This window comes from Molossus molossus, unplaced genomic scaffold (assembly GCF_014108415.1).
Source record: "Molossus molossus isolate mMolMol1 unplaced genomic scaffold, mMolMol1.p scaffold_m16_p_5, whole genome shotgun sequence".
NCBI classification, from domain to species: Eukaryota; Metazoa; Chordata; class Mammalia; order Chiroptera; family Molossidae; genus Molossus; species Molossus molossus.
The window spans coordinates 6,260,578-6,275,619 of NW_023425388.1; the positions used below are offsets into that span (position 1 = coordinate 6,260,578).

General features: G+C 44.7%; 1 protein-coding gene across 5 annotated transcripts; it reads left to right on the forward strand.

The window, feature by feature from the left end:
* The first annotated feature begins 584 nt into the window (after nt 1–584).
* On the forward strand, nt 585–12,992 carry U2AF1 (U2 small nuclear RNA auxiliary factor 1). Of its 5 annotated transcripts, none has more exons than XM_036243366.1 (9): nt 593–704; nt 3,438–3,525; nt 6,365–6,431; nt 7,232–7,298; nt 10,638–10,687; nt 10,851–10,949; nt 11,430–11,563; nt 11,656–11,748; nt 12,510–12,789. In XM_036243366.1, exons 5-9 carry the CDS (start codon nt 10,658–10,660, stop codon nt 12,655–12,657), a joined length of 504 nt encoding a protein of 167 aa, XP_036099259.1. In that variant the 5' UTR covers nt 593–704; nt 3,438–3,525; nt 6,365–6,431; nt 7,232–7,298; nt 10,638–10,657; the 3' UTR covers nt 12,658–12,789. The 5 variants fall into 5 exon arrangements, with proteins under 5 accessions (XP_036099258.1, XP_036099259.1, XP_036099256.1 ...); XM_036243364.1 differs by lacking the exon at nt 6,365–6,431 and adding an exon at nt 12,851–12,992 and having other exon boundaries at nt 614–704; nt 12,510–12,674; XM_036243365.1 differs by lacking the exon at nt 7,232–7,298 and having other exon boundaries at nt 585–704.
* The last annotated feature ends 2,050 nt before the right edge of the window (nt 12,993–15,042 follow it).

Here is a 15,042-nt window from a genome sequence, read left to right on the forward strand (position 1 = left end):
ACTCTACGGATGTCCCCCCAAGATTCTCGTCCCTGGTTGATCAAACACTAAGCTAAGCACTGCCAGGAAGAGACTTTTCAGACCACCTTAAAACAGGGAGATGATGGGGATCATCCAGGTGGGCCCAGTTTAGGAACTAGAGCCCTTCAAAGGGCCGAGGCCCCGCGCGAGACCAGGGGGCAGACAGGGGCGCCCCCACTCCATTCGCCGCCTACGAGGGCAGTGAAGGAGGGGTCTGCACAGAGAAAAGGTTCGCAAAGCGGTGCGGGTCCCCCCGGGAGGTGCGGGAGGCGCCGGGAGGGAGGCGTCCCTGCACCTCCCTGAGCTCCGCGGACCCAGCCCCAGGCGACTGCGTGGAGAACCCTCCCGGCCGGCCGCAGTCTGCACGCTGGGCTTCCCTGGGCCAGGGTCGGGGTGAGCGCGGAGCCGGAACACGCCGGCAGGGGGCGCCGGCGGGCAGCACGCGGGCTCCGGGGCCAAGAGACGGTACCTCCCGCGCGCTCCAAGTCCCGCCCACGCGCAGGCAGCATTTCTCCCGATTGGGCAGCGCCGCCACGCCGTCGGGGCGGGGCGAGCGTCGTCGCGTCCGGGTGACGTCTCCCGCGGGCGTCGGGCAGGGTCGGCGGCGTCGGCAGCGGTGTCGGCGGCTGCGGGTGGGAAATGGCGGAGTATTTGGCCTCCATCTTCGGCACCGAGAAAGACAAGTGAGTGAGAACCGCCCGCTGGGGCTCCGCGCCGGGCAGGTGGGCGGGCACGCAACAGGCTCCGAGCGGCGGCGGGATGCCCGGGCGGGCGGGGGGAGGGGCGCGTCGGTCCTTCCGGCCTCGGGAGCCGCGCGCCGCCTCGTGGGCGCTAGGGCGGGCGGGCCAGCAGTGGGCCCCCGGGCGGGCAGCGGGCTTCCGCCCGCGCGGCGCGGCCTTTCCCGCGCGGCGCTCGTCTGCGGCCCGCCGGTTTTCCGGCCCGTGGGCCACCCGGCTCCCCGCGGCTCTGGAAGCCTTCCCGAGTTGTGCTGAAGTTGTCCGCCTTAGACCATTCCCCCCAACTTTGCGTCTCCAATGTGTTGGGCGACCTCTCGTCCACATCTCGCCCGGATTGCTCGTCAGATAACGTAGGGTCCTAATTGCCGAGGTTTTAAAATACTTGAAGACTCAATTACAACATAAGGGAAAAGGGGGGCCTTTCCCCTCTTTTTTAAGGTTGCATGCTTCCCTAATCAGTTATTGGGTTAAAAGTTAAAAATTTAACTCTGACTTTGAGTGCCCCCTTTGCACTGTTGAAATTTAGACTGAAGTGAGTGTCTTCAGATGTTCAGAGAGTAATTCTTATCTTGAAAACTAAAGATTAATGTCTGGCTTATTCTATTCTTTGAATAAGTAGTTACTATTTGGGGTTTTTCAGGGCTATTAAGATTTATGTGAATGTATGTTTTTAATGGTAAATCTCTAAGCTTGTCATTGATAATGTTTTAATACTTTTTTTTTTTTTTTTTCAAACACTGTTTAAATTGTCTCTGTTTTCCAGGACACATCTTGTAAAATGTCTTCTTTTACACATGATAGCATCTCCTGTGTTGAGTGGAAGAGGGGGTGGATTATATTTTTTCCTAGCAAAAATTGCAAGACAAAATCATCAATCTTAGTCACTTGGGTGTCAACCCAAAGACAATCTTTGGGGACTCAGATATGGATAAAATGTATATCTCTTGTCAAGAAGGGAGGGGATGCAAGCATGTAAAGGCTAATTAAAGAGAAATGAATCAAAATGTGTTAAATGGCTGTGGAAGAGGTCTATACCCGGAATGCTTTGAGCTCATAGAAGAGCAACGTGGGGAACTTGCCTTGATGATCTTGATTGAATGAGCCAGCTCTGCTGGAAAGAGGCTTCTCTGAGTGCCGGCTAAGAACGTGCATCACTAATTTCACTCTTCAGCTTGTATTAGTATGGGCCATGACTTCTGTCTCACACATTCTTTTTTGTTGTTCTTAACTATCGGATGGTGTCTTCACTGTTACTCTACAAAACTCTTACTTCAGGGCTTTATTCCAATAACCACCTGTCCGGACTGTTTTGTAAAAGCCATGACTTTAACTCAAGAAACTTGATTATTTAATATTATTCATACTCTCATTTCTGAGAGACCTGGGGGTTTTAGATGAACTGGGCATCATCAAATGAAAGCCATCTTTGAAAGTATAGGAACAAGGATTGTTTTAATTATGGAATAGTCAGGTATTAATTGTTCAGGCAGGGGTTTTGCCTATTCTGAATTTTTTTTTTCTTTTAAAATAAGCTCTTTATTTTCAGGTGAAATATAAAATGTTACATACTCAAGTTAGAAAATATACAGTAAAACCCATAAGATAAGTTTGCAGATATATATATAGTAGTGTGATCATTTTCCTTCCCTGGTAAGTTCAGACTTTGCTAACTTGATTGCTGCCTAATGGTAAATTAGTGGCTAGTCAGTCTTCATGGTCCATCAGATTTCACTGAGGTCCTTCTATGTTAACTCTGGATTGGCTATCTAAATATATGGCGCTTGCTAAAAAAAGTGAATCTACGGGGTTAACCTTCCGCCTCTGCAAGTCTAAATATGAATGGGACTCATCCAGTAAGATTTCATAGTTCACCACAGTAAGCCACCTGGCATTGCTAGCACACTGGCTGGATTGCTAGTTTTGATTGGATCTGGGTCATCCAGTATTTAACCAGTGTTAAGGGAGGGCTTTGCCATAAGGACAGGCGCAGGTTGAGTTCCCCAGTAGTTTATTTTCTGTATATTGAAACCAAAAGAATTACTTCAGACCTGTTTTTGGAAATTTCCTCTAGGTTAGATATCATGGGTAAGTGACCCTGGACTTTGTTTTCTGTTTTATTTAGATAATGATTGCATTTAATGAGTGCTGTCTATGACTCACCTACATCACAGCTGATTCTCAGAACAGTGCCAGTTTGGCATTTTCCTCACTTTACAGATGGCTTCTAAGACCCCGAAAGGTGGGGTGACTTGCCCACGCAGCTAGTAGCAGAGTCAGGATCTTGACCTTCATTAGACTGTGTTGTCACTACACTGTGTTGGTGTCCTTAAAAGAAATCATTTCATCATGGAAGACTAAAGAACAGATAACGTTTTAAGTGAAATTTAGCTTCAGATTAATACATCATTAATAAGAAAACAGTAGAGCAGAAGTTGAAAGTGAAGACGATTTGAATAAGGAGAAATTGGGTGTGAGTGCATTTCATTGAACAAGTTTACAGAGGGACAGACTGAAGCTAAGGAGTACTAAAATATTGCCAGGAAGGAGGATGCTACCAATCAAAAACCATGCGCCTATGTTTTGGGGAAGTCGTTTGATAGGATGTATCATGTTGATGATGTATTTCCATCTGTTTGCTGTCTACCCAGCAAAATAATCTGCTCTTATTTTCTCTTACAGAGTCAACTGTTCATTTTATTTCAAAATTGGAGCATGTCGTCATGGAGACAGATGCTCTCGGTTGCACAATAAACCGACCTTTAGCCAGGTTTGTTTGTTTTTTCTTTTTTTCTGTTTTCACATAAATTATCAAAACTTGATGTGCTTTGCAGAGCTAGTTAATAATTTCCATGTATAAGCGAGACCTTTATTTTTCTAGTTGTTTTATTTTACATTTGTGTTCATAAATGAGTGTGTTCTTTTGTGTGAGTGAGGATGAGGCAGGTGAGCCACCCCGGTGGAAGGTCTGAGAGCATCATTCCCTGCTGCTGTTGTTTTTTCACTAGAGAAAGCTGTTTAAAAGATTTTAGTGTGTGCATGTTGGCTAGGACTGGTCCTTGCTGCCTTGCCACCCTCCCTGCCCTCTAATAGACTTGGGTCCAGGGGGCAGCCATTGCCAACATTGACTTAGCCTCTTCCAGACATGCCAGGTGCAGAGTGGGCTTTCTGCTCTTTGCCCTCTCTAGACAGAGCCACCCTCCGTGCAGGAGAGGCTGAGTGACTGCCGTGCACTGGTTCTCCAGTCCTGGCGTGTCCCTTTTCTTAGACCCCTACTCAAGGAAATAGCAAGTTGTATCATGACATAGAAACATTAAAAGTGAAACTTAACATTAGAAGATGGGCATTCACTTCAATTATTTGTAGCCAGTCTATTTCATTAATTGAGACATGTCTGTTATCTTGGGTTTGGGTCTGCTATGATTGGGTTTAATCAAAAAGTTGCGATTTTTTATATTTTTGGTTAATTAAAGAAAAAGCAAGAGCTTGTACCCTGTAATTGATCACTGATGAATTAAAGGGAGAATGCACCTCTAGTACTAACAGAAACTTATGCTCATGTTTACCAGAACTTTGGGAATTTGAAAAATGTGTGCTGCAGTCTTTACAGACTGAGGGCTGTTGATTTCCTGACTGCCTATGAAGTCTGAACATACAGCCTCTCTTTAAATTTTTATTATTTTATTATATTACTATTGGGTAACTATACTGTCTGCCCTTGAAAGCTGCCAGACTCTGCTTTGCGCTCACAACTTTCTGTTCACATTTAAGTGTTTAGGAAAAGCAGCCAGTTGGTGTAAGAAAGAGACATTTGTATTTTCTAATTAAAGCCCACAGAAAACCTCACAATTTAAGTTGCTTTTGAAGGGGAGGTTGGTGATGGCTTCCCTTCCCCCATTATTCCTAATTACCAAGTGGTTAGTGTAATAGAAATCTGTCTTTTAATAGCTTTGAACATATCTCAAGTTTCAGAATATTGGAGAATTTGCTTTAAATTTCCTGTTCTAATATTTTTAAGTGTTTTGGCTTCTAACTAAATCTTGACACTAAGCCAGTGGCCATAGATTGGGCAGTAAACACACATCTTAAGTGTCTATTGAGTTCTTTGGTTTTAGAAGGTTACTTATAGATGTACCAAGTGTTGAGCTGAGAGAAAATTGTCCCGTTACACAATTTTCTTTAAGCTTCCCAAAGACGTCTGGTTTATTTTCTTTCTGAATCATTGATTACCTCAGAAAGTTAATGTCGAGTTAATTTGAGCACTTTGGATCAAAACAAGGTGGTGATTCCATTAACGTTGGGTGGGGTCGGTTGTGGGTGTTAACTTGAGCATCTTGTTTTGATTTGGTTGGTTGGTTGTAGGTAATCTTAACCACCCCTGATCTTAATGGAACTGCACTGCCCCCTTTAAATGATGATTCTTACATTAAACAACCACTGCCAGGTTACCTCAAATGAATTTTCCTATTGAATAATTGGGCTCAGTGTAGTTTTCCATCAGAGTTGTCATGCTCTGGTAATTCCAGTTGAAAATACTAAGTCAACTTTGGGAAACATCTGAGGCCTGAGATAAGTTGACTTAGGACAGTGCTCCATGGCTTGGGGAAGATGCCATGCCCTGAGTGGAGGGTCTGCATGTTACATGTGTGTGGCCTGCCGTTGGGAGTTCTTGCAAGTGGGTTTCCTAGCAGCAGACCTTTGACTGGGAAGTGTTTGCGCAACCTTCCCCTTTAAACGTAGTTAGAAGTGGAACTGGCTGGTTCTGTAAAACCACTTAACAAGACTGCTAGGCACATGTTGTTGAAACTGACATTTTTCTAAATCATGTGTTTTATTGGTTTAACTTGTAAATATGTAGCATAATTCAGTATGGGTCTCTTTTTAAGCTTCTTACAGTGATATGGACATTAAGATACATGTGATATATTAGTCTACTAACTTAAACATGGTTTGTTTTTTCAGACAACTTGATTTTAAGAAGAACGGTACAATGTAAGGTTTCAAGTCTGCCTGATCCAGTTTAAAGCAGAAGGGCTAAAAAGGATTTTATTCCCTTAAAAGAAGGATCGGAAAAGAGCAATGTTTTAAGCTATTGTATTATGTAAACAGAGATCCCACCAAGAAAATGTAAATCTGATAGGTGTCCATGACAGTTAGGAAACCCATTTGATGTGCTTGTTTCCTACAAGACCTGAGAGCTGGATGGACTGCATACAGTTGGGTTGATGCATTTGGTTTTTTAAAAATGATTTTGTATGGGGAATATTATTATGCAAATTTTTGAACATCTTAGTATCTGCTAGTTTGAAGTGTAGGAAAATGCTAATGTTCTATTATTTATCTTACATTAAAACACTTTTCATAATGTGGGACTTCTCAAAGTAACAATTATAATTTCTTCTTGGTTGCTGGCTGACTTGACCTAAGTCACTGCTCAAACTCTGTTTTCATAATATGATGGTTTGTGTGTACTTTTCAGAAGACAATTGTCTGGCTTTCGGGAAACAAACAAGCGTTGAGCCATTTGCAAACAAGTTGTCTCTTTGCAATTGTCTAATATATGCACAGCAGCCAGTAGAATTCCCCTTTTTATTTTTTTTTCCCCGCAGACCATCTTGATTCAAAACATCTATCGTAATCCCCAAAACAGTGCACAGACGGCTGACGGCTCACACTGTAAGTCCCACAGTTGGAGAAATTTTTTTAAAACAATGGTGTTAAAGAGCCCACTCTTAATTGAGACAAATAATGTTGGCTTCTGAGCTGCTGACATAGAGCTGTTGCAAACAGGACAAGGTGGTGAAGTCCTTGGCGTATACAGCAAGAACTTGATACTTAGCTGCGTTCAGGAGGCTGTCCTAGCGAGGTCGCTGGCCGGGTCTCTTTCCTTGATTGACATTTGTTAACGAAAGGATCCGTCCATGTGACATTTGAACATTATCAGCCGGTCATTGGTCTTTACAGTGACTGAACTCTTGGCATTTATTAAGTTCTTTCTGTAAAATTAATAATCTTAGGAATATTTAGGAATCAAGGTAAGTTGCCCAATAAGTGTTGGGTTTTATTTCAACATTATGATTTTTCCTCTAGGAAATGGAGATTTCATGATATGTAATTATTGTATTTCTCTAATGCAGTAATTGTGTCATCAGTTCATATGGGCACTTTTTCTTCCTCAGTTGTCCATTAAAAGTTTTTCTAACAATGTGTTGGTAGTAGCCTGCCGAGTTATTTGCACTCTTACCTGGCTTGGAACTTTGAGATGGAGAAATACAGTACTGGCACATCATGAGATCTCTGTACCCCGCAGTGCTAGGGCTCCGAGACCGCCATCAGCTAAGAGCACATCTGCCTCGGGAGAAATAACTTGCTTTTTTCCAGCACTGAGTCTTGACTGAAGCGATCGCCACAGGAAACCGGTTAAGTGTTTACTTTTAATTTTCCATAATATAAAGTTGTTGCGTTTTGTATTTCAGACCATTGCCCTCTTGAACATTTACCGTAACCCTCAAAACTCTTCCCAGTCTGCTGACGGTTTGCGCTGTAAGTTCATACAAGTTCCTTCCCTGGTTCCCTGGGCTTGCGTGTCAGAGCTCAGCGTCCACTCCGCCTGGTCTGCCGCTAGTAGTGTCAAGGACCGCTTCCACTAGAAGTGTCCAGAGCTTGTGTCCCACTGACCCCACGGAAACCTTTGTCGGAAATCTCACCTCCTGCCCACTCACACAAGAAGGACAAAGATGAATGCAAAGGGCGCCCGTTACAGTAGCTTGGAGCTGCTCTTTCTCCCTGTCCTTGACCCGCGTCAGGGGAGAAGATCCATGGCATTAAATGTGCAGTCGTGTTCCTCCCTCCAAGAGCAACAGTATTTGAAAGTTTCTCTTGCTTAAAAAAAACTTCTGAAATTACTTTTCAGATTTTATTTCTTATTAGATGTTTTTTTCCCCTTAAAATTTATTTTGGAGCTCATGCTTTAATTATGCAAGTATTGTTCTGAGAATGTTTCCAAGTGAGGGTCCTTCGAGTTGCAGTCACCCATGAGTTTTCCTCAGCACCAGCCCTGTGTTCGCTCATTTTTTAACCAGAATACTTTATGTAGACATCTCCACCTCCAGGAGCTAATTCACTGCATCTGGAAGTCAAGGGTGCTGGCGAGTAGCTCTGAACCGGGCATTCAGTAGGCCTTGCTGGTCTCTTATCGTACTGTGAGCACTGTGAGTGCGAATATTGTGTTCACTGAGGGTAGAGAACAGCATACATACTAGTATCATGGCAAAGGTAAAAAAACTAAAATTTTAGAACTGTCGAGCTATAGAATCAACGTCACCTGTGGACAAATTGAAAGGACATCCTGGACACCTGTTAAATCACAGGGTCCAAGCCACAGGGTGGCTGCTCCTCATGCACCAGTTTGTTTGAAAGCTGTAAACGTGACTAGAAGACGCTGTCAGGGGTAACCTGGTAGCACAGACCCAACTCCAGGGCAGCCTTGGCCCAGAGCCGTCAGTTTATGGGTGACCTGCACTGGGTGGGGTGGTGCCAGCAGCCACCATCCACTCCTCCCGGCCCCACACTGGAGGTCTCCCAGTTACATACCTGCACACACAGGAGCACCCATGTCTGCAGGGTGGGGCTGTCTTGTCAGTTTTTTCTGCCCGGATACTAAATGTTTTTAGTTGCTAATGCTGATAGTGGAGAAGTCTTCCTCCAGATCTGATGGCAGCAGGATTGACTTGGTAGCCATTGGTTTAAAATACCTGGGTTTTGTTCTCTCTTTTAAGAAGTAAGATCAATTAGATGGAGGGAAATGTTTATATGTGGACTTGATTAAAAGTAAATGAGTTAAAAAGTAGATGCCGGAGTAACAATAATTCATAATTCTTTGCCCTGCTTGTTTATTTGGGGACTGTGGGTTCTTTATTGGCAAAAGAATGTTGTGTTAGTTTTCTTGGTGTCATTATTTGTGATTCACAGTGGTCTTGTTTTGTATATGCTACAAAATAAAAGTTTAGCTATACCAAATATTTCAGTTCTGAGGTCCAGATTGTACAAATTAAATGAAATTCTGATTCTGCAATTTTAAAAGAATCGATTTAGATTGATAAACCTGAAATATTTGGCTTCAGACCCTTTCAATAAAATGTCAGCCAGCTGGGTTCATCAGCTTCCTAAATTTAATGGTTCTTTTGAACATACCCTTTTATCAGTAGAAAAACAAGCTTTCTGTGCTTGGGTTTAACTTGATAATGAATCCCAGTTTAAGACTGTTTCTGTAAGAAAAGTTGGTGTTTTTCAGGTTGTGTTAAAAAATAGATTGAGTCATATAAATTATTTTTAGTTGATCAGTTTTTAATCACTCACTTTCAAGACCTTTCAAGTCATTTTGACTCAACATTTTTAAGCAGAGTATATAGGATAAAGTATGCTCACTTTCAAGCATTTTCAAATAGCAGCTTTCCAGAAGTTAATGGAAATATAATACTCCGTGTTCTGTGGAACAGAGTGGAAATGTCACGATACGGCTGGTGTCAAAACCACTGCCAGACTCCAGTCAACACTGCTCAGACTTGGAGCACATGGAGATTTTCTTCTCTGTTCTCACTCTGCTTGGTGTGGGGAAGGACGTGAGTTTAAACACTGGGACCTGCCCCTTGGAAAGGGCTTGTCTGCCTAGCTCCTCTGTTTAGAACTTGATCTCCACTCAGGGAGAAGTTATATTCCTGATTGCCTCCCATTCAGGATGAGCCATCAAGAGTGGTAGTTGTTGCCTGTGTTCAGTGAATTTGGGTTCTCAAATGAGCTGGATTCTGTAAATTGAAAAATAACCAAAATGCAGGGAGGTTAAGTGTTAGAAAGTAAACTTAAATCAATCTCAGAATCAAAAAATTAAAGTTTTTATCCTTAAAGATTAAAAGGTTTTCAAGACAGGAAACTGCTGAAAGGTCACAGTCTGGATAGAGAGCCTGGTGCCACAGCTCAGGTGTCCTCAGTGGGTTTCGCCAGGTGAGGCCGCCAGTCCAGGAGCCTGGCCTGTGGTAGCGATTGAAGACCCAGCCGCCCGGCCTAAAAGCCTCGGCCTTCCTGATTCTCTGGTCCCAGTGTTGGGACCTCAGCTTATTAACACACCGGCTTTGACTTCTCACATTTAGGTTAGGAGAACTCTAAAACTTGATAGAGGAGGTGATCATGGGGATAGAATGTAAATCGGCAGAATCGATCCACAGATTGGAAATCATTTCACTTAGTGCATGTAGGTTATGAAAAAGAATAAACGAGGAAAATAGAAAATAAGGATGCTTTCTTCAACAAAGTGTATTGTAACTTTTCCTTTACTCAAAGGGCATTCAAAACACTGTAATTGAATTTTGTAACTTTCCTACTGAGTATTTATGGTCATTTGGGTTTTAATCGCATCAGAAATAATTTTATAGCATTCATGTGGCTGATAACCTGTGAAAGAAACGAATCAGGAATATAAGCTTTTAATCACCCTGATTCAGCTTTCATTTTAACCTAATAAGGGGGGGCGGGCTGTGATTACTTGGCCTCTATTTTTTAAATCTTAAAAAGAAATTAAAAAAAAAAATTTTTTTTGAGAGTCAACTTTTTTCTTATACTTGCTGAAAATGTGGCCCTTTGATGCTGATTAAAACTTGTGATTTTAATAGCCAGGATGGAGACTGTCAGGGGGCATTTAAAAGTCTCACCACACTTTAAGATTTTAACAATTGGCTGTGTGACAGTCTTGTCAGTGCTCCGGTAGAACACGTGTCTGTCGGGTTCTCTGTAGATAATCTAATGTGTCACTGTAGCAGGTTGATTTAAGCACAAGCCTTCTTTTGATCACAGCCCCCGTCTAACCAGCAAGATTTCTTTTGTTTACAGGTGCTGTGAGTGATGTCGAGATGCAGGAACACTATGATGAGTTTTTTGAGGTGAGATACTGACTATTTGAAACTGATAGATCTGTTAACGTTTTATCACTTGGGGGGAATTTAAGCTTTTCTCTATTAGTTAAAATACTTAAATATGCAACGTATTCGATTAGTCTTTTATCTTTAACAATATCATGACCCTTAAGTACTGTTTTTCCTCCAGGAGGTCTTTACAGAAATGGAGGAGAAGTACGGAGAGGTCGAGGAGATGAATGTCTGTGATAACCTGGGCGATCACCTGGTTGGAAACGTGTATGTGAAGGTAGGTGGAAGGTGACGAGGGGTTTCCATGTCCTCACAGCAGAGGGTGGGGAATAGGAGGGCTGCCTTACTGTTCTGGCTGTGGGCCTTGGCTGAGGCCCGGGACTGTCGAGGAGTCCGCACGCAGGTGCTCGGGCCTGGGGGGCAGGAGGGGGCTTGTCCTGCCTCATCCTTCTAGAGTTCAGCATCTTCACAGGTGGTGGTTAGAGGCTGTTTGAACTGGGGAGAAGTTGTCTTATGTGTTTTTTATTAATGAAACTTTTGTTGCCTACACAAATCATTATATTTGCTCTTCTAACCATTTGAATTGGAAAACCAAGACAACATATTTAGCATGATCTTGGACCGTTACAAGATTAATCTAATTGTAAATAGAAAGTTGTCTGATTTTAATTGTGCTACATTGTTTGTATGTATTTGGATCAGTGATTGAAAATGTGTTGTCAGAGCGTGGCGGCAAGCATTCTGTGTGTCTTCTCAGTTTCGCCGTGAAGAAGACGCGGAGAAAGCTGTGATTGACTTGAACAACCGCTGGTTCAACGGGCAGCCCATCCACGCCGAGCTCTCCCCGGTGACCGACTTCCGGGAAGCCTGCTGCCGCCAGTATGAAATGGGGTAGGTGTGGACGGCCTGCCTGCCGGGAGGGAGAGGACGGGTGTGTGCACACAGTGCACTGCAGTGTGATGCTCGTCCGCTTCTCCCCGCAGGGAGTGTACACGAGGCGGCTTCTGCAACTTCATGCATCTGAAGCCCATTTCCAGAGAGCTGCGGCGGGAGCTGTACGGGCGCCGGCGCAAGAAGTGAGTGTCTCGGCGCGTCCACTGTTGCTTAGCTGGGGGGGGGGGGTCCTAATTTTTCTTTTTTTAAGTAAAATTGGCCTAAGTATACTGTGAAGAATATTCTGAGCACACATCTTTCTACTTAAGTAGAGACTGAACCTCAGTGAGGAACCAAGGGCATGGCCAGTGGGAAAGGATGAAACTGTGTTGCTGTGTGCAGCCTGTATTCTCTCTGAGTGTCTTAACCTCCTCCACACACTGCATCTCTCCTTTGGGGGTCTTGGCATCCCCTGCGGCCCACCAGCGGTCAGGCAGCCGTGTCTGTCTGGTCCTGGTGCTCAGAAGTGCAGGTGGCCCTGTCGGAGCCCGGTGTCGGAGGGTGTGAGCAGTCGCTGTTCCCATGAACACTGAGTTCTGACCCCGGAGCGTTTTCACCCCTGTCCTGTTAATCATGTGTTAGAAATGCTGACATATTCTGTGATTCTGTCCTATTGTCAACAAAAGTAAGAAAGGAGAAAAAACTCTCCCTTTCCCCTGCAGAAATCAGCCTGACGGACACCTTACCCCTCGATTCTGAGGTGCCCTTTATTCCCACACACTTGGACATCTGAAAGTAGCGCTCATCTTAGGGGTGCAGCTTGCCATTAAATTGGTAGCATTTGTCTTTTTCATGAATGTCTTTGCTCTGATGGGTGCGGTATTTGAAAGTGTTAGTCACTGTGGGCTTGTGTTGCATGTTTTCACTTGGATGCCAAGGTCTTGTTTCTTCTCCTTGTTTGCAGGCATCGATCGAGGTCCCGGTCCCGGGAGCGCCGCTCTCGGTCTAGGGACCGTGGTCGTGGCGGCGGTGGCGGCGGAGGTGGCGGCGGTGGGGGACGGGAACGGGACAGGAGGCGGTCAAGAGATCGGGAGAGATCTGGGCGATTCTGAGCCAGGCCGTTTTTACCGTATGTCTGCTAGAAAGTGTTGTAGTTGATTGACCAAACCAGTTCATAATGGGAATTTTTTTTAAAAAACAATTTAAAAAAAAGATGGGTTTCTGAATAAAATTTGTAGTGATAAAGTATTCTTGCTGTAATGTTTTTCTTGTTGAAATCCACTTTCAATATCTCTTCCTTTACAGACCTGCACAGCGTCAGCCCTTGACATGAAGACTAATTTCCATCAGTCTCTTTGAGTAGAGATGAAACCATACTCTAAACTTAGGTTCTGAAATAAAACACCTACCAGATGCAGTAAATTCCCATGGGGAAGCCAGGTCTGTTCTGGTTGTCTGCACGGCACAAGTCCAGCGTTTCTCTGCGGCTGAGCAGAGCGGTACAGCCCTAGGCAGTCCCTCTGCTTGCTAGTCAGTAAATACACGCTGCGACGCGGTTCTCTCGCGGGTACTGGTGTTCACGGGAAGCTCATCTGGGATGAAATGCAGTGTCACATTTTCTTCATTCGCGCGTTTGAGTGTTGCTTCGAGAGCCACCGTGCACCCCTGAAACGTGGGTGTGCACAAAGCATGAACGTGCTCTGCAGCCCAGAGCCCGCGGTCGCCTGTCGCGTTAAGGCTGACGCTGTCGTTAAAATGCTGATGCAAGTGGCTCGGGGGCCCTGCGGTGCACATCTGCCTTTCCGCACGAGTGCGGCGCACGTGTGCACACCAGGGGTGAGCGGAGTGGTGAATGCCTCGGCGGCGCTTAGCCGTAGTCCCGCTGGCATTTCAAGTCAGACGTGAGCAAGGCTTCTCCCCTGGAAGTGGGTGCTTCGATAGCAGAGGCAGCTCGGGGCCAGGCTCACTGAGAGCTCTTAGGGCCAGGCGGGCAGGCAACTTGGGAAGAGGGCCCGGGCCCACCCAGGGCATGCGGCTCAGTTTGGAAGTGGCCACATGAACTGAGCCATGGAGTTTGAATTTCCTTGCCGATCCAAACACGGGCAGAGGGATGTGTGGCAGACATGGGACAAAGCAGGAAGGAAAGGGACCTCGTGGGATCTGGCTCTTTATCTCAACCCACGTGACCTTTTGAGAAATAGAAGGAAACAGCATTGGAAGTAGCAAGTCAGTTGACCCACGCTGTCCCAGTGTCCGTAACAGAAAATGCAGTGACATAGTTTCAGCAACAAAGATTAAAGATGTATTGATTGCCCAGGCAGTGTGGCTCAGTGGTTGAGTGTCACCCCATGCATGCACCAAGAGGTTGCTGGTTCGATTCCCGGTCAGGGCACATGCCCAGGCTGTGGACCTGATCCCCAGTGGGGGGTGTGCATGAGGCAGCCAGTCGATGTTCTCTCTCATCGATGTTTCATCTCCCGTTCCTCTCTTTCCCTTAAAATCAATAATAAAAAAAAAAAAGATGTATTGATTATGTAATTAAAAGTGTCCACACCATGAGGTGTTTCCTTCACACTGGCCAGAATGGCTGTCACCGTAATATCAAGTGCTGCAATGTGGAGAAAAGAGAATTCTCCTGGGATTGTAAAACACTAGAGATTTCTCAAAGATAAAAATACAGATGCCATACCACCCAGTAATAACTCACTTATATGGCTGTTTGTTCAAAGAAAATGAAAACATTCATTCGAAAAAAATGTGTGCACCCTGTGTTCACTGCAGCATTGTTCACAACAGCTGAGTCATGGGGCCACCTGGGTGTCTGTCTATAAAATGTGCACCCTATGTTACTGCAGCATCATTCACAACAGCTGAGTCATAGGTTCACTGGGGTGTCCGTCCATAAAAATGTGTGCACCCTCTGTTCCCTGCAGCATCGTTGACAACAGCTGAGACATGGAGCCACCTGGGTGTTCGTCTATAGACGAATGGGTACAAATGTACATACATGTATGCGATGAAAAGTTAGCCATAAAAAGGAATGAAATTTTGCCATTTGTGACAACATGGATGGACCTAGAGGGTGTTATGCTACATGAAATAGACGAATACCATATGGTTTCACTTAGGGGTGGAATTTAATAAACGTGGAGAGACAAGCGTCCGTAGATACAGAGAAGAAACCGACGTTTGCCAAAGGGGAGAGGTGTTGAGGGTGCTGGTCAAACCTGAAAAATGAGTTCATTTTAGAAAAATAGTTGAGAGGTATGTGAGAAGTCTAGCTCACAGAGATGTTAGATCATAAGAGTAAATATAGCATTCACTGAAAAACAAGTGGGCCACACAGTTCAAGGGTCATCTGCACTTGACACGTAAGTCTGGTTTGAAGAGTTAAAAGGCAGGCGTCCTAGTGAGTACTGCCCTGCGCCACTGCCGCCACGAAGCTCTTCTGCAGGAGACCAGTCTCGGCGTTTGTGATCCTTCGTTTCATTTTGGTT